The 23,000-nt window shown below is 36.5% G+C and overlaps 1 protein-coding gene and 1 long non-coding RNA gene across 9 annotated transcripts in view; one reads left to right on the top strand and one right to left on the bottom strand.

The window, feature by feature from the left end:
* LOC144316055 (uncharacterized) overlaps window positions 1-23,000 on the bottom strand; it is a 117,159-nt gene that overhangs the window by 19,897 nt on the left and 74,262 nt on the right. For both annotated transcript variants that reach the window (XR_013381856.1, XR_013381857.1), the window contains one exon: window positions 15,491-15,667. This is a non-coding gene — a long non-coding RNA (uncharacterized LOC144316055). The remainder of the gene's footprint in view (window positions 1-15,490; window positions 15,668-23,000) is intronic.
* The window catches only part of TBC1D32 (TBC1 domain family member 32), a 211,104-nt gene that overhangs the window by 149,476 nt on the left and 38,628 nt on the right, over window positions 1-23,000 (top strand). For all 7 annotated transcript variants that reach the window (XR_013381762.1, XR_013381757.1, XM_077901391.1 and 4 more), the window contains 2 exons: window positions 5,069-5,194; window positions 10,516-10,599. Coding sequence is in view for 5 of the 7 variants with exons in the window: in XM_077901391.1 (XP_077757517.1) it covers window positions 5,069-5,194; window positions 10,516-10,599 (210 nt within the window). In the remaining 2 variants the exon portion in view is untranslated. The remainder of the gene's footprint in view (window positions 1-5,068; window positions 5,195-10,515; window positions 10,600-23,000) is intronic.

Genomic DNA, 23,000 nt, shown 5'->3' with positions numbered 1-23,000 from the left:
TCTGACATTGAATTGTAATCCAGATTTTGTAACTCTGTGGGAGAGAGGACTGTTTCTGTTCTTTCTTTTGAGGTGAGGTTTTCCTTGTAGTCATTTTGCTCAGTGCAGAGTGGCCAAAAGCAAGTTGTATTGGGAAAAGGAGAAAAAGAGAGGAGAGAAAGAAGGAAAGAAAAGAGAAAGAGAAAAAAAAGGAAGAAAAAAAAGAAAAAGAGAAAGAAAAAGAAAGAAAGGAGAAAAAGGGGTGGGGGAGGGAAGGAAACAAATCAAAAAGCAAAAAAAAAAAAAAAAAAAAGAGAACCACGGGTGAGTATCTTCTGATTCTGTGTACTTTTAAGTCCCTTGGCTTCCCCTGGAAGTTGTCAGTCAGTCTAGCTGCTCTTCTGGGGAGGGGCCTGCTGTGCTGATTTTCAGGTGTTAGCAGTTGGGGGAGCTGCTCTGCCCCTGCCTGGTGCATGGCTCAGTGGGGGTTGTTTACCCCGTGAGGCCCCAGGAGCAAAAGCCCTAGTGGCGGGGCCAGCTCTGGAGCCCTAGATTCAGCCCCCGCAGGAACTCTGGAGCTCTCCGTCTGCAGGGCCTGGAGGCTCCGGGGCGGGGCTGCTGATCTGCTCAGCTCGGGCAGGAGCGTCCTTGCTGTCCTGGGCCCTCCCGGCCTCTGCCTGTCCCGGGGGAGGCGGGATCCTGGGCTGTGTCCCGGCGCCCTGTGCTCCGAAGCCTGCGCTGGTGGATTCGCGCTCCCGGGCCGCGCAACCCCCTCCGCGGAGCTGCCGCCCGAGCCCCTCGGAGCTGCTCCTGGAACCGCGCAGCCCCCTCCGCACGGAGCCTCTTCCTCTGCCCGAGCCCCTCCGAGCTGCTCCCGGGGCCGCGCAGCCCCCTCCGCGGAGCCGCCGCCCGAGCCCCTCCGAGCTGCTCCGGGTCCCGCCGGGTCCCGCCGTGCGCGCTGCAGCCCTTAGGGAGCTCGGCGCACTCTCCTGGGCGCGCAGGTGTCTGTTACTGTCCCAGGGAACCCGAGGGCATCCCCGCCCTCCTGGGTCCTGCTCCACCTCCCTGCGAGCCCCTTTCCCCCGGGAAGGTCGGTGCAGCTCCTGCTCCTCCGGGACGGGGCTCTCCTGTCCTGGGGACACTCGCCCCGGCCTCAGCCCGGCTCCTCGCGGGGCCGCTCCCCCTTGGAGGCCTTTGTTTCTTTATTTCTTTTTCCCCGTCTTCCTACCTTGATAGATGCGCGAACTCTTCTCACTGTAGCATTCCAGCTGGTCTCTCTTTAAATCTCAGGCCGAGATGATAGATTTTCAGGATAATTTGAAGGTTTTCTAGGTAATTTGGTCGGCTTCCGATTTTTTGATGTTAGGTTTTATCTTAATGACTTTAGGCTTCTCAAACACTTAGGCACACTCAAAACCTAGTAGTGCTTCCTTAGGTCAAATTGAAAAGTGGACATAAACTGACACCATTCAAATGCAAACTACAGGAACTGAAGTCATTCAAATGAAAACTACAGGATTCCTCACAAACTACTAATATCAAACTAGAATAGATATAAGACAGTTTATATCATAGATTATTAAAATATTACAATTTGTCTTAACATAGAACAGCTTTCCCGAGCTGCTGCATAATGATCCTAGAATTACTAATCAGAGGAAATAGTACAAGTTTATGTTTACATTGGCTCCGTGTCATAATTATTCTCCATGCTGGTATCCTCAAAAACATCTTTATGATACAGGCAATAATGACAGGTACATCTAAATCTTTTTTTTTTTTTTTCCAATTTTCTTTTTTTATTGGGAAACCAATGTAACAAACCTGGACTTACTGAAAATGAAATCAGTAACTAAGACTCTGCAGGCCCCATCTCCAACCAGCACCAAGGCCTCTGCTTGGCCTGACCCCAGTTCCTCAAGCTCCCCAAAGGACAACTATGCTGAGAAGCTGAGGTCAACCTCAGAGCTACTTTCCCACACTGCAGCCCCCTCCACCCCAGCCTCCACTGACACACACTCACCCTACCCTGGATCAGCAGTCTGGGCCTAAGGAGGGTATAGTGGTTCCCAGGGTGGCAGGGAATCACAGGCACACCCCATCCTGTTCAAAATCCCAAGTTAGCAAAGGAAGACAGAAAAAGAGACTGGCTTGCCCACCCAAGTGATGGTGTCTATGTTAGCTGTTTCAGTACTAACAGATTTCTTGGACTCCATTTATCTACTCCTATCTACTACTCTGTTAGTCCCAAATTTGGAGGGGGGAATATAGGAATCACTATTCCCCTCAAACATGAATATTACAGATATATATATTTTTCAGTTAACATTGTATCAAATCACTAAATATTTTTAACTATGAGGAATGCAAGTCGAAAGGCTTACTCTCTCATTGATTGGAGGAATGTAACCAGATGTATATAAAGGTTACCAAGTTGTCTGTAGGAGTCTTTGTAGTCACTCTGTCTTGGGCTCAGCCTAAATTCCAATTTCCAGGTAAACTGGACCCTTTAGCTCTTCCACCAACTGATAGACTTACATGTGTCTCACATCTGCTGCTTCAGTACTGTTTACAATTGTGGTGCCTTGTGTCCTTTTTCTCAGAATGAGATGAAAAAACAAAACAATAACAAAAGTGTGAAAGGATGGGAGGGCAAGAGGAGCGTGCAGGGCAGGAGGGAAGAGGAAAAGGATAATGTAGGAGTTTTAAATAGCAGGTAATTTATGAAAGAGCTACATGGGCATCTTCTACTTGAAGGAGGAGATAGTTATAAAGGACAGGTTACATAAAGATACAAAAGATGATATAGAGGAAGATACAGATGAAAAAACTGCATTTGTCTTTGCAACCATGTGCCACTAGTGATTCTTATTAGGCTTTAAGTAATTTGTTCTTGGGAGAATAAGTAATGTAGATATTCTAAATGATAAACTATAAGAAAATTATTTTAATGCTGTTGAGTTAAGTCTTTACCTAATTCATATTAAGATACATTTAACGTTATAACTTTGTTATTAGTAACATAATTTTCAACAAAGTTATCAGCTTTGGTATTTCTTGAGTTTAGGTTAAAGGTTTTGAGAGTTTTTATAAAAAGAATCATTTTTTCCTTTGACTTAATAACTTTAATTTTTCTCTACTTATTGCTTCTGATTGAGGCTATTTATGAAATGTTACAGGATCATTTTGTTCTTAATATTCAAAGAGAAGAGAATAGTACTAAATATCTGAATTACATATTCTTTCAACAAAACCATTCTTGTTCATATATTTGTGTGAGTATGCATATGTTTAGTATATTTATTCATATATTCATGTGTTTGTATAAAATAATATGTAGCTTTGATATGCGAAGGCTTTTTGGTATCTACATGTCAAATAGGGGCCTATTTACATGAATTATTATTTATATATTTAAACATTATTTTTAGATATAACCATGAAGGTCTGGGTAATATGTTGTTGCTTTTTTAAGGTTAAATAAGACCAATTTTTAAAAAAGATTTTATTAATTATCTCTTTAAACAGAGAGAGAGAGGCAGAGACATAGGCAGAGGGAGAAGCAGGCTCCCTGTGGGGAGCCCGATGTGGGACTTGATACCAGGACTCCGGGATCATGCCCTGAGCCAAAGGCAGAGGCTCAACTGCTGAGCCACCCAGGTGTCCCTAAATAAAACCAATTTAGATCATAGGAATGATAAATGTGTCTTAATTGCACTACAATAATGTGTGTGTGTGTGTATATATACATATATATACACACACACACACTCATATACACACATACATATATGTGTATATATATATACATACTTATATATATAAGCATATGCTTTATGAGAACAAGTGACTTTGTCTTGATTGTTGTAGCCAAGTAGGAAAAACTCCATACATATTTATTGATTATTGAATATTGAATCTTTTTACAAAGATTGGATGGAAAATGAAAATAGTTTGGTATGATAGGTTAATTTTTTAAATCTCTAAGAGTAAGGACTTGCTTTATATTTTTATTCATTTCTTTTAGGAAGGTAGAAGTTGGTTGAAATTCTCCCCAGTAATAGATTGATCACTGTTATCTTCCTGGTGGTATTTATCAGCCCAAAAAGAGCTTTGGCAGATATATTTTGTAGTATAAGATGTCTAGACACATTTGGGCAGAGGCAGTCTGGCCTTTGACTCTGTTTTCAAAAGGTTCTTACTCCTTTTTGATCCCCAAACCTCTTTCAAGAAAAGTGTTAAAAGATAGGAGTTTATGTGACTGCCTATTCCCCCATGATCTTCTAGAAAATAAGAGAACATTATTGCTTTTTTTTCTCCCCCTTGAATCTTTATCTACATGTGTGAGAAGATAGTATATATGTTTGCTTGAATAAATATTTGTATATCCTTTTTTTAAGGACACTTACATCCTTTTAAAATATATTATTTATAGATGTTTTCTAATACAAAATCTCATGAGAATGATATTAGAATGGAGGATGGAAAAATCTCATGGGAATAAAATTAAAGTTAAAATGGAAAAATAAAATTAGATGGAAGTTGGCTGTGTATTCATGAAACTGCTTAGAAAGAAGTTATAGTTTAACCCTACATACTCTTTCAGCACCAATCACATTTGGTATAATTTTTTGCAAGTGGAAATAAATGGCTAGAAATTCTCTGTGCTTATTTTTTTTTTTTTTTTGCTCTTAAAGAAATGAAGAACGTATCTGAATGTGCATGAGAAAAGAGTATAATGTACATGTCAATCTATGTAGTGAAATCTTCTATATATCACATCTATTATTTGATGTGTGTTGCTTCAAATACTCAGTAATGAATCATATTCATATAAGAAAAAGAACATTCAAGAATTATGGTTATGAATCATTCCATTTTGTGAGCTTTTAATAAATTCATTTTATAGGCTTTAAATAAGTATAATTGATGGTGTAAGATGTAATTACAGAAAAATGTCTGTTTTCTTCTGACAGCCATATAGTACTTCTGGAATATGTAACTATTTACATATTTAACAGCAATACTTATATTTTTGGTGTTTCTAGCATCTCCTTATAATGATATAACATGCTGTATTTCTTATTAGACAATGATCTTGGCAAGCTTTTATTACACTTCAAAATGTCTGATAAACAAACTGAGTGGATAGAAAATTGCCGAAGACAATTTTGCAAAATGATGAAGGCCAAACCTGATATAATTAGTGGAAGTGGTGAGTATATTGTTTAATTTTTGTGGTGTTTTTTGGTATGAAAATTATATTAATGATAGTTGTGTTTCCTAAAGATTAGTGTTGACATGTCTCGAATATATAATACTGGTTCCAGAAGTCCATTGACTTATGAGAAATTTACAATCCTGGAAAGCAAAAATTACAATCTGAAATGCAGGGAAGCTGGGAGCCAGAGCGAAGGTAAAGGAAAAGGCCCATCAGCCCTCAACCCCTAATAAGAATAAAATTGTAGGCAGCACATAAACTTCCAGAGAAATATTAAAATCTGAGAAACTACTAAACTCTCTTAAACTAAGAGGTGTTGGTAAACAAGGTTGGAACACTGAGCTGCCTATTACCAGGTAATCATTTCCTCGGTTTCACCAACTTTCACCTGAATATATTGTACTGCTGTATTTCTTGAAACTTTGTTGACTTTTTTATTGACACATATCTGGAAACTCTGCTGCATCCAGCCAAGTAAACTTAGTCACTCTCAAGGCAGTTGGAAAATTTATTTTGAGGAAATAGCTACATTTCCTAAACTAGCAAATACATTGTTTTATATTCAAATATTTACATGTGCATTTATTTTCTAAAAATCATTTTATAATTAGCATTATTTTGAATAAAGGTCTGAGAAAAAGGTTTTATTTATTTATTTATTTATTTATTTATTTATTTATAAAGATTTTATTTATTCATGAGAGACACACAAAGAGGCAGAGACACAGGCAGAGGGAGAAGCAGACTCCCTTTAGGGAGGCTGATGTGGGACTCGATTCCAGGACCCCGGGGTCACGCCCTGAGCCAAAGGCAAACTCTCAACCACTGAGCCGCCAGGGATCCTCGAGAAAAAGGTTTTAATGTAAACATAAGGTAGATTTTTGTTTTGAAAGATATAATTTAAAATTGTCCACTTTATTAGCCATGCTTTATGGTTTTCATATTTGTATGATTTGTTATAAAATTAAAAATGGGAAGGGATGCCTTGGAGGCTCAGCTGTTGAGCATCTGCCTTCAGCTCAGGGCATGATCCCGGTCCCAGGATCAAGTCCCACATCAGGCTCCCCTCAAGGAGCCTGCTTCTCCCTCTGCCTGTGTCTCTGCCTTTCTCTCTATGTCTCTCATGAATAAATAAATAAAATCTTTAAAAAATGGTAAATAAAAAATGTTTTTATTTTGCTGTTGGAAAAATTATATTTTCAGAGACTTTTGATGTTTATCTATGGGCAATTCAGAGTTGAACTTGTTAAATTTTCTTTTTGCCTCATCTATCCTAGAATCATTGATTGAGAATGCCATCAGATGCAGGATAAAAAGATGAGGTCAATAAATGCCTACTCTACAGCAAAAGGAACCAGAAAGGGGTAGCCTATAGAGACACTGTTTTTTAGAAAGTGACCACTTTAATCTAGCCAAATACTACAGAAAATCCTGCAGGCAAGGCTTGGGCACAGCCTGGACTTCTTTCCTTACCTGCCAGTAATGGGGCACCCTTGCTAGGACTGTATCAGAGGAGATTTAGAGTGTTAAAGATTTTCACCATCACTCAGTGGTAACAGGGTCAAATCACCTCCTTCCCCTCCAGACATGTGTTTCACACATGCAACCAATTTAAAATTAGTATCAGCAAAAAAATAAATAAAACCCAAAAGGCAATTTTAGAAGTGAAAATACTATAACCAAAATAAAACACTGAATGAATTGGTTCAACAATAAAATGGACAGAGGTAAGAATTGGTGACTTGAAAATATCAACAGAGAGGAAATAGACTTTTGGAGAAAAAGAATTAACAGCCTCAGAAATCTGTGGGACCATAACAAAGGTCTAATATTTGTGTCATTGGAGACCTGGGAAGAGGTTAGAACTATAAATGTATTTGAAGAAATATAGCTAAAAAATTTCCAAATTTACCTAAATCTATGGATTCAAGAACCACAAACAGGGTAAACCCAAAGAAATCCACACCAAGATACAATATAGTCAAACCTCTAAAAACTAAAGACAAAAACCTCTAAAAACTAAAGACAAAAAAATCTTGAAAGCAAAGAAGGAGAAACAACATCTTACCTATAGGGGAGAATCCATACCACTGACTGTGGACTTCTCACCTGAAAAGATGGAGGACAGAGGGGGTAGCATGACATTCAAGCAGTGTAAGAAAGAATGGTTAACTTGAATTCTACATGCATTGAAAATAGTCTTCAGGAATAGACTATCTGGAAATTCTCAGAAGAAGAATTTGTCAACAGCAGACCTATGCTAAATGAAGGGATAAGGAAGTTCTCTGCTTCTGTACCATCCTAGCAGCTTCCTGAGAATCTATAATTATCCAAAATAATTTTTTCTTAAAAAAATATAGAGAAAAGAATGAATACAAACTACTTGAGAACATTGAGGAAAAAGTTTTTCTGTGCTTACAATTTGTATGAAGAGTGGATATGGTTGGATGCAGTAAGACTGCAAAGTGCCTGAAACCCATGAGTTTAGTTTTAACTTCATGGGATAGAGAGATGGGAGCCATGATTTAATTCTTGAAGAAGCAGCTGTTCAAGGAACCAACATTTGGTGGTTACATGCAAGATGGATTCATTGGGGAAAAATTGGGTCTCTGATGTAATTTATCTTATGATCTGATGATATGCTAGCAGTGATAAAAGATTAAAAAATAATTAAAAAATAATAAATCCAGGAGAAGTTTTGCATGTTTGTAAACACTGAGCTGCCTTAGTTTGGGGACCAGCTTTTGTTGTGACAGCAGTGCCAAGGGAGAAAGCAGAGTCAATACCCAACTATCCCTGAACAATTTGTCCTCAGGTTTTCCTCATTAGGTAAATCCATGTCCCTTTGTAGTCAGTCTGTCTATCTATCTATCTATCTATCTATCTATCTATCTATCTATCATCTATCTGTTATAAATTTTGGTTTTATAGTCCGTGTCATATAAATTTTGGTTTTATAGTCCGTGTCATAGTCCAACTCCATGGATAAATATGTTTAAAGTAGGAGTCTTGGGCAGCCCTGGTGGCTCAGCGGTTTAGCGCTGCCTTCAGCCTAGGGCAGGATCCTGGAGACCTGGGATCCAGTCCTGCATCAGGCTTCCTGCGTGGAGCCTACTTCTCCCTCTGCCTGTGTCTCTGCCTCTCTCTTGCTGTGTATCTCTCATGAATAAATAAATAAAATCTTAAAAAAAAATGAAGTAGGAGGTTTATAATCTAAAATTATAGATTATAAGATTTTCTAGAAATTCCAGATCTGTCATTTGAAATAAAAAGGTCCACTTAAGATGAAAAGAATATTTTATAGTTAACTTTCTGGACAGTAATATTCTAGAGTTAATTTATATTTAAAATTAAGTGTTTCATTATATGAAGTAATTTCTGTGAGTTATAGATCATGGAATTTTCAGTGAATTGACAACAAGTGAAGTGGTCGGTCATACAGATAAATAGCCACTCTCGTAATTAGTTAGATGTGTCAATGAGATTTCAGCCATGGGTTCAACTATCATATATAGATCAGTTTTTGATATTATTCCATAATTATAGCCTATTCCTCAAATTATTTAGAAGTGCATAGTGCTGTTCATAAGGGTTGCTGGGCAAAATGAATATATTAATTCAGAATGATTTTCTAAAATTCATCAAGATATTCTTAAAAGATTATAATCTCAATAGTCAATATTAAATAACTTATAAGCAAACACATGGAAGTTGAAAGCTCTCACCAAAGGTTATTTATGTATAGATTCATAGATAAATACTTTGAAAGATTTTTTTATGAGTGAGAGAATTTATCCTTAGGCCTGTGAAGATAGAACCATTAAACTACTGTAAATTTAAATAATTGACAATACTCGTGCCCTTTCTGATCCTTAACTACTATATTTTCATACTTTTTAATACTTATTTTAACTTGAAATCAGAATATGAATAGAATTCAATGATTAAAAATTTTGTTTTTATCATAAGCCATTAAAATACTGTGATATGTAGCTTGTCAGAGCTACAGTTGTTGGAAAGCACAGGTTATTCCTGTTTGATTTTATATTTTTCACATGTCGAACACTAATTACTTTATGACTTATGTGCTTAAAATGCACTTGGATATGATAAAGGGTCCATTTAGTTAATATAGGTCAGAGTCAATATCCTGAATGTAACACAGTTTTAGAAGGTGACTTAAGCTTACTTGCTATATTTATATAGTATATGCATATCATTTACTTTATACATGTATTTGTTTCCAGAAAAATAATTCTGGATTCTATATTAAGTATAATTCAACTGATTATATACATTTTGAAGGTAGTAAATGCAAACATAGCGGGATTATCTATATGGCACTATCAATTAGTCCAGTCCAGGAAAGAGTCATTTGTCCCCTCTAAACTAGATAGAAAAAAGCTTACTTTTTTTTTTGATGCAGTTCTTTACTGTTTCACTGATAGAAAGGCATCTTTTCCAACTTATTTTAAATCAGTGAACTTTATTTTTTAGAGCAGTTTTAGATATACAGCAAAATAGAGGAGAAAGTACAGAGAGTTCCCATATACATCCTATGCCTTACACATGCACAACCTCCCCCACTGTAAACACTTCACATCAGACTGATAAACTTGTTACTATCAGTTACCCTATAGTGACACATCATTATCATCCAAAGTCCATAGTTTACAGTAGGGTTCACTTTTGGTGTTTGCACATTCTATGAATTTTAACAAATGTATAATGGAGAAATTTATCTGCTATTTTGGGTCATACAGAAGAATGTTACTGCCCTAAAAATCTTGTGTTCTGCCCGTGCATCTTTCCCTCTTCCCAACTGCTGGCAAGCTTACTTTTGATCCTTTTGTCTTGAACAGTTATAAAGTTGCAAAGTGTATAAAACAAAAAAATATGTCCTGATGTTGAAAGGGAAGGAAGTCTTGATTGTGGTCTTGGAGTTCAGATAATTTTTTTTCTGTATGTGTGAATAATGATGATAAGATATTATAGCCTAATTAGTGATGATTTTCTTTCTGTATCGAAATCATTTGGCGAATTCTGAAGTAATCCTTAGAGAATCTAAAGATAACAGATGATTCTTTTCCAGTTTTACATTGAATAGTTTCTCAGTGAAGCAATTAAAATTTAATTTACATCGGAAACATTGTTATGAATATTAAAGTGGTACGTGTTTTGAATTGGACCCCCTTAAGGGTGTAACTGCGAAGAAGTTCAGATGAGTTTTATCTCCTAGTCTGTGACTTTTGAGATGCATTATCATGTATTATTCTTGACCTTTAATATCCTAATTATTCTCTTGTTTATTACAGCTTTACTAGAATTGCTTGAAAAATTTGTGCTTCATCTCTCTGAAAGCCCATCTGAGTGCTACTTCCCCTCAGTGGAATATACAGGTACATTTTAAGCATCTTGAATTTTGAAAAGTACTTAGTTATATAAAAAGTAGATAATATTTCATAGAGCTATCTAATTAGATTAAAAATATGCACAAGTTTTCTCATTTTAAAAATCAAATGATGCTCTATGTACAGTGTAGATATGTTTCAATCTCTTCTCTGCAAATGTCTGGATTTTCTTGTAACTTTCTAACTCCTTTTTGAACTCTTTTTTTTTTCTTTCTTTCTACCCATCAAAAGTTGTTTTTCCTTAAGACATGTCTTTCTTCTGATTCTATCCACTATCCCCTAGTGATATCATTTGTACTGTTTTACCTACTTCATATATTGATAACTTCAAAATTCCCATCTTCTATTCAAAAATCTACTATAAGATTCATTGTAGTATACCTAGCTGCTTAATAGGTAAATATCACCTGTATGTACTACAGAAACCCTCAGACTCGAAATGTCAGCAGGGCCCTCACCTCATCATACCTTATTAATAAATACCCTTTTTCTATATTGTCTGTTTTGGTGGGCAGTACAATCACCAACTATTCATCTGAACTAGAAACCAAATAATTTAAGTTTGTATTTTCTTCTAAGTTACCAAACTATGTTAATTCTATGTTCTTAATAGATCTCAAATTTATTTACTTAATTCATCTCTTCTTTGTTCAGGCCACCATTGCTTCTTGCCTAGGGCATTATGATAGCCCCTTTTCCTGGTGTCCCTGATTAGAATCTGATTTCCTTTCAAAGGTATTCTTTTATGCTGCTCTCAGAATCTAACATTTGAAGTGCAAATCTGACCCACTCATTCCTCTACCTCTTAGAAGATCACCATTGACCATTAAGTAAAGTCTAGGCTTCTTACCATGACTCCCAAAATCTTACATTTTCCTTCCCTTTTCTTCCTCTCTGGCATTATGTCTTTCTCTCTATGCCTTATATTTGTTTTTCATGAACACTAAACTATTAGCACTTCCAAGTTCTCCCTTCCCCCATCCAAATACATTCATTTATTAAATGCATATTGTTCTCTATTATTTAATAGAATTTTTATAAGTATTTAGACACAGCAGTAAACAAAAGGGGAAAAAATCTTGCCTTCGGTGGGAAGATAGAATAAATAAATGCTTTACTATATCAAATAGTATGGTGGCTACTGAGAAATACATAGCAGGGAAGAGGGCTAGAGAGTGCTACCTGGGGGTGGGGTTACATTATTAAATCATGTTCAGACTAGCAAAGCTAGGAGCAAGTTATGTAGATATTTTCAGGGGAGGAGAATTCCTGCTAGTGACCAGGAAAGAGATAATTATGACTGAATAGGATTACAGGAGAAGCATTGTTGGTATTGAAGTCAGAGGGGGAACAGTAGATGGTTTTTGGAAGTCCCTGCAGGGTCTTGAATGTAGAAACACGTGTTCAGATTTACATTTTTACAAGATTGCTGTGGCGGCTGTGTTGAGAAAAGACAGAAGGGAGGACAGAGGACTAACACACGGAAATGAAGTAGGAGACTGTTGAGAAGATCCAGATGAAAAATGATAATGGCTTGGATGAGATTGTCAGTGGGAGATAGTGAGAAGTATTTGGATTCTAGGTATATTTTGATGATAGAGCCAGCAGAAATGAGTGACTGACAATGGAATGTGAGAGAAAGGAAGGAAGCAAAGAAGACTCTAGATTATTGACTCATGCCAATGGAAGGATGAGATTATCATACACCAAGATGGAGAAGAATGGAGGAGAAATAGGTTTGAGAGAGGAGGAGAAGAGCTTACTTTTATGTTATGTTTTAAATACTTGTTACATTTAAATAGATGTATTTTTTACACATTGGTTATTTGAATCTGGAATTTAGAGGAAAGATGTGGGCTGGAAATTTATATTGCCAAATCATAAGCTTAGTATATAAAGCCAGTATGTATCTCTGTCATGTCTTTCTCATACACTGACTTAATATCTAATTCTTCATGTGACAGTAACTCCTGGCGGGTAGTTTCCATGTCTTGTCTGTAATATCCTCTGCAACTAGAATGACCATGTTAAGACATACTTGACAAATAAAATAAAGAATGGCTAAAAAAATGAAGGAGGGCTGTGTCAGTCAGTTTGTCTTCATTTTAATAGACAGTAGATTAAACCCTTTAAGATTTCTGAGCAGAAGCTTTACTTGACTCATCTGTACTTTAGGAAGATTATTTTAGTGACTGTGTAAACAATGAACTAGAGTGCAGAACTGAAATATGCCAAAGGTGAATCGCCAGTGTGAGGGTCAGTAAAGAGATTGTGAAGAAAGCAGAGAAGTAGCAGAGACTCATGAAATAGATAATCAAGGGATATTGCTCTCCGTCCTTAGAAGGGTAACATGACTTCTCTGTTTGCTGAAGAAACCATCATTTAAATATTTACGCAAGTTAGACACTGTATGTCGTATTTCCTTAAAAAGAAGAATATATGCTTCCAGTCTGTCCCAGCCTATCCTCCTGGCCCTGTTATCCACCGCTGCTCAAAGATTTTCTGTGCATTCATGTCACTGAACCTTTGTTCCTACTGTTCCTTCTGGATGAGCTTTCCTCTCCCCATATGGTAATGCCCTACTTAACTGTAAAGTTGCAGCTAAAATGTTCCCTCCCTCTTACTCCTAAATAGATGCTGTTTCTGTGCTCACTATATTCACCTTAAACTACCATTTTGATAATTATTATATTGCATGTGGTTATTTAAATTATTCCATTATGTCTCAAGCTCCTTTTTATCTTTAATATAGTATTGGCTGTATCTTTATTAACTAAATATATATACATAACCTTAGCATCTGTATTCACACAAATACAGTTGTGTAACAATTCTAAATATATTGATATTTACAAATACACATATGAACATATGCCTCATTATTTACACAGTGACCTTTAATGCAAATTTGGCAAAGGGATAAAAGAGAACATAAGAAAATAAGAACAAAGAAATGAGAGGAAAATATAAGGTAGCATTAGATAGAGATTAAGGTGGGTGAAGGGAATTGATACTATTGAGCACCTCTTGTGAGCTAAATAGTATGCTGAAGTACTACTACATGTGTGTTATGTTATTGAACCCCGTAACTAGTCTTTGCAGTAGGCATAATCATCACATGTAAAATCAGAAAACTGAGGTACAGAAGGAAAGAAAATAGAAATTGTGAAGAGAATTTTGAAGAAAAGCATTTGTGAAGAAAATTATAACTTTATGAATAAACCTAAAAATGTATGTGAAAATATAAAGGGATTAATGGTCAAATCTATGAGTAAGAAAGGAAATAAGTAGTGGTAATTATGGAGATCTGCATGGCCAGAGTGGGTATCTCCCTAGGCTTCCCTATAATCTCCAATTTCTACATCTCTCCTTGGCACATTGTTCTATTGGATCATATTTTCTGTAGATAATTTAAAATTAACATTATGTTGTATTCATTGTCTAAATGCTCAATGAGACTAATTGCTCAGTGTGTGCAGATTCACTGCCCTCTGTTAAATTTCTAAATTATGATGAGAGAGATCTCAGATGTTGGCTCTTTTGAATGTATTACCTAGGAAGATGAACCCCAAATGTGAAATTAAATTCTTTAAAGGCTCCAACTGAACAGCTATCTTTTGGAGTTTTAGAGTACAACCAAATATAAGTTGGCTTCCTGTTTACTGAATGTATAATATTATGTTGTTATGATATAGTAAGCTTGTTACTAATACCATTTTCTTCCCATGGCTTTAGATATCCTCACCCTTCATCATTTATTTTTTTGGGGTGGCAGAACAATGGTTTTCCATTATAAAATTTCACTGTATTTACTTTAAATGAATAAAAACCATGTTTTGATATAAAAAAGAAAATGCTAAATATATATATTCAGTGTGTTTACATGTTTCTTGAAATGAGAAATTGATTGTCTTTTTAAAAATGACAGCTTGCTTAAACCCTAAGGTAGCTGAAATTAGAATAACACAATCATCCATCTGTTGTTAGTTCCCTCAGGATTCCAGTCTATTATATAATTTGCAGAAAAATCAAATCAGTTTAGCTGTTTATCCCCTTAAAGAAAGAGGAATGAACAAAGTTCTGCACATTTTCAGTTTGTAAATCTATACAGGTATCTTTCCAAATCCTAACCAAATTTAATTTTTTGTTGGTTCATTTCCCTGGAATGAGTTGGGGATTTTTTTTTTTCCTTATGTATTTGCTTCTTTAAATGTTATATTAAGTATTCCTTTAAAGGTAGGAAATACTTTTAATGTTATGTCTTTACTCTTTATGTTGTTAATCAAAAGGCTGAAAAGAAATCAGAAAATTTTGCATTGTTTCATTTTTTGAAAATAAGGGAAATGGACATTTTCTAGCTGGCTACTTTATTTCAGGCACTGTGCCTTTAAGTATGGTATTTGATATGGGTTATTGTCAAATGAAGGTTTTTGTTTTAAGTGCTATATGTCTTCATTGCAAAGAGTGATGTTTGACTAGTGCCATCATGAAAGATAAGAGGAAGAAGTGATAATGGAGCAGGAGTGGCACTAGTACGGCAAAAAAAAAAAACCCTCAAAAACACAAAAAAAGAAGAAAATGTAGAAGGGGAGTTTTGCAGGAAAGGGTTAAATAGCATAAAAACATGGAAAGAAATCCTTTTTTCCCCAAACAATGCTCACTATCCAATTAGGAGACTGATACCCTTAAAATAACTTGGCCGCAAGAAATTGAGTTTTATGTCCATATGAATTGAATAAAATGGATAGTTATAACCCTGTGTTAAAAGGGAAGCAACAGAATCTGCAGACTGGCTCTGTGAAAGGAAGGAGGTAGGTGAGAGTGTGCTGACCTGTTGACTTCATTGCGGGGTCAGATTCTTTGGCTTTATAACACTTACCGCCAGGGCTTCAGAAGAATCCGTAAACAGCCAAGCAGTAACTGCTTCTCTAACCATGGAAATGTATTCCAGTGGAGAAATTCTTTACTCTTCCGAAAATTAATTTCTTTCCACACCATTAGCCAAGTGCCAGGCGGAATAGATTTCATTTCTTCTACTGTGCTTCTACTTTGCTAGCTTTGCAAACCAAAAATAGAATTCATTACCAGAGTGAGCAATTTCAGTCAATATTAAGTCAATTTTTCCAACTCATTTTGTTCTGAGACCATTATATTTACAATTAAATAGGTTGGTTATTTCAAATAGTTAATGCTTTGATTAAATTAGACATTAAGTAGGATAAGTATGATGCTACAGGTGTCACTGTTTGGTTGACTTTTTATCAGCAACTTGTTATGCTTTTCATAATGACTCCAGGGAGTAGGAGTTATATCATCCCCATTTTTTGCTTTATTTCAGTGTACAGAAAATATTTTTAAGTCCACATCTATTTCATCTCCAAATTGCTCCATTTGATATGAAGAACAATTTCTTGTTTATTCATTTACTCATTATCTACTCACTCACTCAGTGTTTGTTAAGCTCCTATTATGTATCTCACACATCAAGGTGTACGTGTCAATTAGTCACTGATTACCAGTGATACATCAGAGTCCCCTGAAGACATCCATTTTTATCATTGAATTTATTTATTTTATCCCATTAATTTTGTCTTATTTATGAAGATTTTAGTTTCTGCTTTATAAGTTGTATTTAGTCCTGGTTGTACATAACAAAAGATTATTTCACTGAACTTTTGTAGTCCAAGATCTGTTTCTGTTTGTCAAGTTGTTATATAGCAAGCACAAATTTGAAATTAAAATGCCTCTTCTTAAAATATTTAGTAAATAGAAAACTATTTTCTGATTTCTTCATTCTTGCTTATTTTTTCTTTTTAAAAAAATTTTATTTAAATTCACTTTGCCAAATGTAGTATAACACCCAGTGCTCATCTCATCGTGTGCCCTCCTTAACACCCATCATCTGGCCTGATACCCCCACCTGCCTCCCCTTCTGCACGCCTTTGTTTCTTTTCCAGAGTTAGGAGTCTCTCATGGTTTGTCTTCCTCTCTAATTTCTTCACAGTCAGTTTCTCCCCCTTCCCTTTTGGTCCTTTCACTATTTCTTATATTCCACATATAGGGAAACCATATAGTAATTGTCTTTCTCCGGTTGACTTATTTCACACAGCATAATACCTTCCAGTTCCATCCATGTCACTGTAAATGTAAGTATTCATCCTTTTTTGATAGCTGAGCAATATTCCTGTGTGTGTGTGTGATGTTTTCTTTATCCATTCATCTGTTGAAAGACCTCTCAACTCCTTCTGTAGTTTGGCTGTTGTGTACATTGCAGCTAGGAACATTGGGGTGCAGGTGTCCTGTCATTTCACTATATCTGTATTTTGGGGAAAAAACCCAGTAGTGCAATTGCTGGATCATAGGGTAGCTCTATTTTTAACTTCTTGAGGAACCTCCATGCTGTTTTCCAGAGTGGCTGTACCAGTTTGCATTCCCACCCACAGTGCAAGAAGGTTCCCCTTTGTCCACATCCTCTCCAACATTTGTTGTTTCCTATCTTGTTAATTTTAGCCATTCTCACTGGTGTAAAGTGGTATCTCATTGTGGTTTTGATTTGTATTTCCTTGATGGCAAGTGATGAGGAGCACTTTTTCATGTGCTTGTTGGCCATGTGAAGGTCTTCTTTTGATAAATGTCTGTTCATGTCTTCTGCCCATTTCTTGACTGGATTATTTGTTTCTTGGGGGTTGAGTTTGATAAGTTTTTTATGGATATTGGATACTAGCCCTTTATCTGATACATCATTTGCAAATATCTTCTCCCATTCTGTAGGTTGCCTTTTAGTTTTGTTGACATTTTCCTTTGCTGTGCAGAAGCTTTTTATCCTGATTAATTCCCAATAGTTCATTTTTGCTTTTGTTTCCCTTGCCTTCATAGATGTATCTTGTAAAAAGTTGCTGTGGCCAAGTTCAAAAAGGTTGCTGCCTGTGTTCTCTAGGATTTTGACAGATTCTTGTCTCATATTTAGATCTTTCAACCATTTTGAATTTATCTTTGTATATGGTGTAAGAGAACAGTTTAGTTTCATTTTTCTGTGTGTCCAATTTTCCCAACACCATTTATTGAAGAGACTGTCTTTTTTCCATTGGATATTCTTTCCTGCTTTGTCGAAATGAATTGACCATAGAGTTGAGGGTTCATTTCTGGGTTCTCTATTCGTTCCATTGATCTGTCTGTTTTCGTGCCAATACCATACCATACTGATGATCACAGCTTTGTAATACAGCTTGATGTGAGGCATTGTGATGCCCCCAGCATTGGTTTTCTTTTTCAGCATTCCTCTGGCTCATTGGGGTCTTTTCTGGTTCTCTACAAATCCTAGGATTATTTGTTCCAACTCTGTGAAGAAAGTCCAGGATAATTTTTTTAGATTGATTGATTGATTCATTCATTCATTCATTCATCTTTATTCATGAGACATAGAGAGAGAGGCAGAGAAGACATAAGGGGAGAAGCAGTCTTCTCATAGGGAGCCTGATGCGGGACTGGATCCCAGAACCCCGGGATCATGTCCTGAATCAAAGACAGACACTCAACTGCTAAGCCACCCAAGTGTCCCTCCAGGGTATTTTGATAGGGACTGCATTGAATGTGCAAATTACTCTGGGTAGCATAGACATTTTTTCAAAATCATTATTCTTCTAATCTGTGAGCATGGAATGTTTTTTCATCTCTTGTGTCTTCTTCAGTTTCTTTCATAAGTGTTCTGTAGTTTTCAGAGTACAGATCCTTTATCTCTTTGGTTATGTTTATTCCTAGGTATCTTATGGTTTTGGGTGTAATTGTAAATGGGATTGATTCCTTAATTTCTCTTTCTTCAAACTCATTGTTAGTGTGTAGAAATGCAACTGATTTCTGTGTATTGATCCTGCCAGATTGTATCCTGCCACATTGCTGAATTGCTGTATGAACTCTAGCAATTTTGGGTGGAGGCTTTTGGGTTTTGGGAAACTTTTGGGTTTTCTATGTACAGTATCATGTCATCTGCAAAGAGTGAGAGTTTGACTTCTTCCCTGCTGATTTGAATGCCTTTTATTTCTTTTTGTTGTCTGATTGCTGAGGCTAGGACTTCTTCTACTATGTTGAACAAAAGTGGTGAGAGTGGGCATCCCTGTCATGTTCCTGACCTTAGGGGAAAAGCTCTCAGTTTCTCCCCATTGAGAATGATATTTGCTATGGGTTTTTCATAGATGGATTTTATGGTATTGAGGTATGTTCCCTCTACCCCTATACTTTGAAGAGTTTTAATCAGGAAAGAGGCTGTATTTTGTCAAATGCTTTCTCTGTACCTATTGAGAGGATCATATGGTTCTTGTCTTTTCTTTTATTAATGTGATCTATTGCATTGATTGATTTATGAATGTTGAATCACCCTTGCATCCCATATATAAATCCCACTTTATTGTGGTGACTCATCCTCTTAATGTACTGTTGGATCTTATTAGCTAGTATCTTGGTGAGAATTTTTATACCCATGTTCATCAGGGATATTGGTCTGTAATTCTCCTTTTTGGTGAATTGGAAAATCTCTGGTTTTGAGATCAAGGTAATGCTGGCCTTATAGAATGGGTTTGGAAGTTTTCTTTCCATTTCTATCCTTTGAAACAGCTTTAGTAGACTAGGTATTATTTCTTCTTTAAATGTTTGGTAGAATTCCCCTGGAAAGCTATCTGGCCCTGGACTTTTGTTTGTTGGGAGGTGTGTGAAGACTGCTTCAATTTGCTTGCTGGTTATTACTCTGTTCAGGTTACTTGCTTCTTTCTGTTTCAGTTTTGGTAATTTATGTTTCCAGGAGCACATCCATTTCTTCCAGACAGATTGCCTAATTTGTTGGCATATAGTTTCTCATGATACGTTCTTAAAATCATTTGTATTTCCTTGGTGTTGGTTATGATCTCTCCTTTTTCCTTTATGATTTTATTGAGTCTTTTTTCTTTTTAATAAGTCTGGCTAGGGGTTTATCTATCTTATTAATTCTTTCAGAGAACCAGCTCCTGGTTTCATTGATCTGTTCTCCAGTTCTTCTGGTCTCTATTTCATTGAGTTCTGCCCTAATCTTTATTATTTCTCTCCTCCTGCTTGGTGTATGCTTTATTTGCTGTTCTTTCCCCAGTTCTGTAGGTGTAAGGTTAGCTTGTGTATTTGACATTTTTCCAATTTTTTGAGAGAGGCTTGTATTGAAATGTATTTCCCTCTTAGGCATGCTTTTGCTGTATCCCAAAGATTTTGAACAGTTGTGCCTTCATTTTCATTAGTTTCCATGAATCTTTATAATTTTTCTCTAATTTCCTAGTTGACCCATTCATTTTTTAAGAGGATGCTCTTTAACTTCCAAGTGTTTGAGTTCCTTCCACATTTCTTCTTGTGATTGAGTTCTAGTTTCAAAGCATCATGATCTGAAAATATACAGGGAATAATCCCAATCTTTAAGTATCGGTTGAGACCTGATTTGTGACCCAGTATGTGGTCTATTCTGAAGAAAGTTCCATGTTGCAGTTGAGAAGAATATGTATTCAGTTGCATTAGGATGGAATGTTCTGAATATATCTATGAAGTCCGTCTGGTCCAGTGGACTTCTTAAAAGCCCTTGGTTTCTTTGGTGATCTTCTGCTTAGAAGATCTATCCTTTGCTGAGAGTAGAGTGTTGAAGTCTCATACTATTAATGTATTATTATCTAAGTATGTCTTTACTTTGGTTATTAATTGGTTGATATAATTGGCTGCTCCCACATTAGGGGCATAAATATCCATAATTGTTATGTCTTGTTGGATAGATCCTTAAGTATGTAAGTAAAGAGATATTATATCATGTCCCTCTTCATCTCTTAGTATAGCCACTGGTTTAAAATCTAATTTATTTTATATGAGGATCACAACCCTAGCCTTCTTTTGAAGTCCATTTGCATGGTAAACTGTTCTCCACCACTTTATTTTCAGTCTGAAGGTGTCCTTAGATCTAAAATGAGTCGTGGGGATCCCTGGGTGGCGCAGCGGTTTAGCGCCTGCCTTTGGCCCCGGGCGCGATCCTGGAGACCCGGGATCGAATCCCACGTCGGGCTCCCGGTGCGTGGGGCCTGCTTCTCCCTCTGCCTGTGTCTCTGCCTCTCTCTGTCTCTCTCTGTGTGACTATCATAAAAAAAAAAAAAAAAAAAAAAAATTTAAAATGAGTCTCTTGTAGTCAGTGTATATAGATGGGTCTTGCTTTTTTATCCAGTCTGATACCCTGTGTCTTTTGACTGAATCATTGCACTCATTCATTCATGTTCAGAGTCACTATTGAAAGATATGAATTTAGTGTCATAGTATTACCTACACAGTCCCTGTTTCTGAAGATTATTTCCTTGGACTCCCTCTTTGCTTACAGGATCCCCCATAATATTTCTTGTAGGGCTGGTTTGGTGGTCACATATTCTTTCAATTTCTATCTGTCCTGGAAGCATCTCTCCATCTATTTGAAATGACAGCCTTGTTGGATAAAGTACTCTTGGCTGCATGTTTTTCACATTTAGTACCCTGATATATCTTGCCAGTGCTTTCTGGCCTGCCAGGTCTCTGTGGAGAGGTCTACTGTTAATCTGATATTTCTCCCCCTATATGTTAGTAATTTCTTGCTCAAGCTGCTTTTCATAATTTCTATTTATCCATGAAATTTACAAGCCTCACTATTATATGCCGGAATGTGGTTTGGCTTTTGTTGATTTATGGGGGAGTCCTCTCTGTCTCTTGGACATGAATGCCTATTTCCTTCTCCAGATTAGGGAAGTTTTCAGCTATGATTTGTTCAAACATACCTTCTGGTTCTCTCTCTTTCTCTCTCCTTTCCCTCTGGAATCCCAATAATATGGATGTTATTCTTTTTCAAACTATCACTTTTTCTTGGGAGTCTCTCCTTGTGGGCTTTTAGTTGTTTTTCTCTCTTTTCCTCAGCTTCCTTCATTTCCATCACTTGTCTTACTCTCTCTTCTGCCTCACCTACCCTATCTGTTAGAGCTCCAGTTTAAACTGCATCTCAGAGTATTTTTAATTTAGGCCTGATTAGATCTCATTTCTGCAATAAGAGATTCTCTAGAGTCTTTTATGTTTTTCAAGTCCCACTAGTAATTTTATAATTGTAATCCTGAATTCTATCTCCGACATCTTATTTAAATACATATCCATTAGATCTGTGACAGAGTATTATCTCTTGTTCTTTCTTTTGTGGTAAATTCTTCCTTATAGACATTTTATCCAGTGTAGAATGGCTTGCAAGAGGTGGTCATTTTCCTATTTGTAGAGTTCCAGCCGTTCTTTCTTTACATCTCAGGTTGAATTCATAGGTTGTTTAGGATGGTTTGAAAGTTATATATCTAGCTGTATTTGGGGGGCCAGAGGAAACAAGGACCCCTACTCTCCCACCATCTTACCTCTCTCCCTGCTTAATGTTTTCAAAAGGGTTTTATTCACATTAATGTCACCTATATCTATTTAATATAAGTATTTTTTAGAGTATTTGATGTTTTAGTATGCTTAATACCTCCCATATTCTAACTTAAAAGCCTTTTTGAAGATTTAAGTGCTACATTCTTTAAAGTGATATTTATATAATAATTAATGTCCAAATTTTAAAAAGATTTTATTTATTCGTGGGAGAGAGAGAGAGAGAGACAGGCAGAGGGAGAAGCAGGCTCCATGTAGGGAGCCTGATGTGGGACTCGATCCTGGGACTCCAGGATCATGCTCTGGGCTGAAGGTAGGTGCTAAACCGCTGAGCCACCCACGGATCCCTTAATGTCCAATTTTAACTATATCCAAACTTCACTTTTATTTCTTTAAATGTGGATCTCAAGTTCAGTGCACAAGAAATAAGCTTGTAGAGGTCTTTAAAAATACAAATGACTGGACATTCACCCTCAGCAATCTCAGTCATTGGTCTGGAGTGGAATCTGTTTATCTTTACTTCTAAAAATACAGAGAATTTTAATGTATAGCCATAATTGGGAACCATTATCTGTTGAAATGTGTAGAATTAAGTTACTACTCTGAATATTCAGAAACATAAACTTTTAGAGAAGGAATAGATCTGGGAAATTATTTGTACACCCCAGAAAACTTAAAAGGACTCCTCAGGCAGACAGCTAGACCATTCTGGAAGGACTATTTCCTTCCATTGGGAAAAAGTAAGAACCTAGAACATGAATCATATAACATTGAATGTCATAGTCCTTTTGGGCATCTCCTCTCACCTTGATCTTAACTATTCTGAAATTCTTCACATACAGAAGTCAGCATCTTCTCCTAGAAGCCACCCTGATCTATAGCATACAATGTCATCAGGAATGTTTATCATTAGCACCCTTTGCCCACTGCACATTCCTCCTACTGTTAAGATATTTAGCTGTATTATACATTCC

This window comes from Canis aureus, chromosome 1, assembly GCF_053574225.1.
Source record: "Canis aureus isolate CA01 chromosome 1, VMU_Caureus_v.1.0, whole genome shotgun sequence".
NCBI classification, from domain to species: Eukaryota; Metazoa; Chordata; class Mammalia; order Carnivora; family Canidae; genus Canis; species Canis aureus.
Note: the sequence above shows the minus strand (reverse complement) of the source record. Positions and strands in the feature narration are given on the sequence as shown.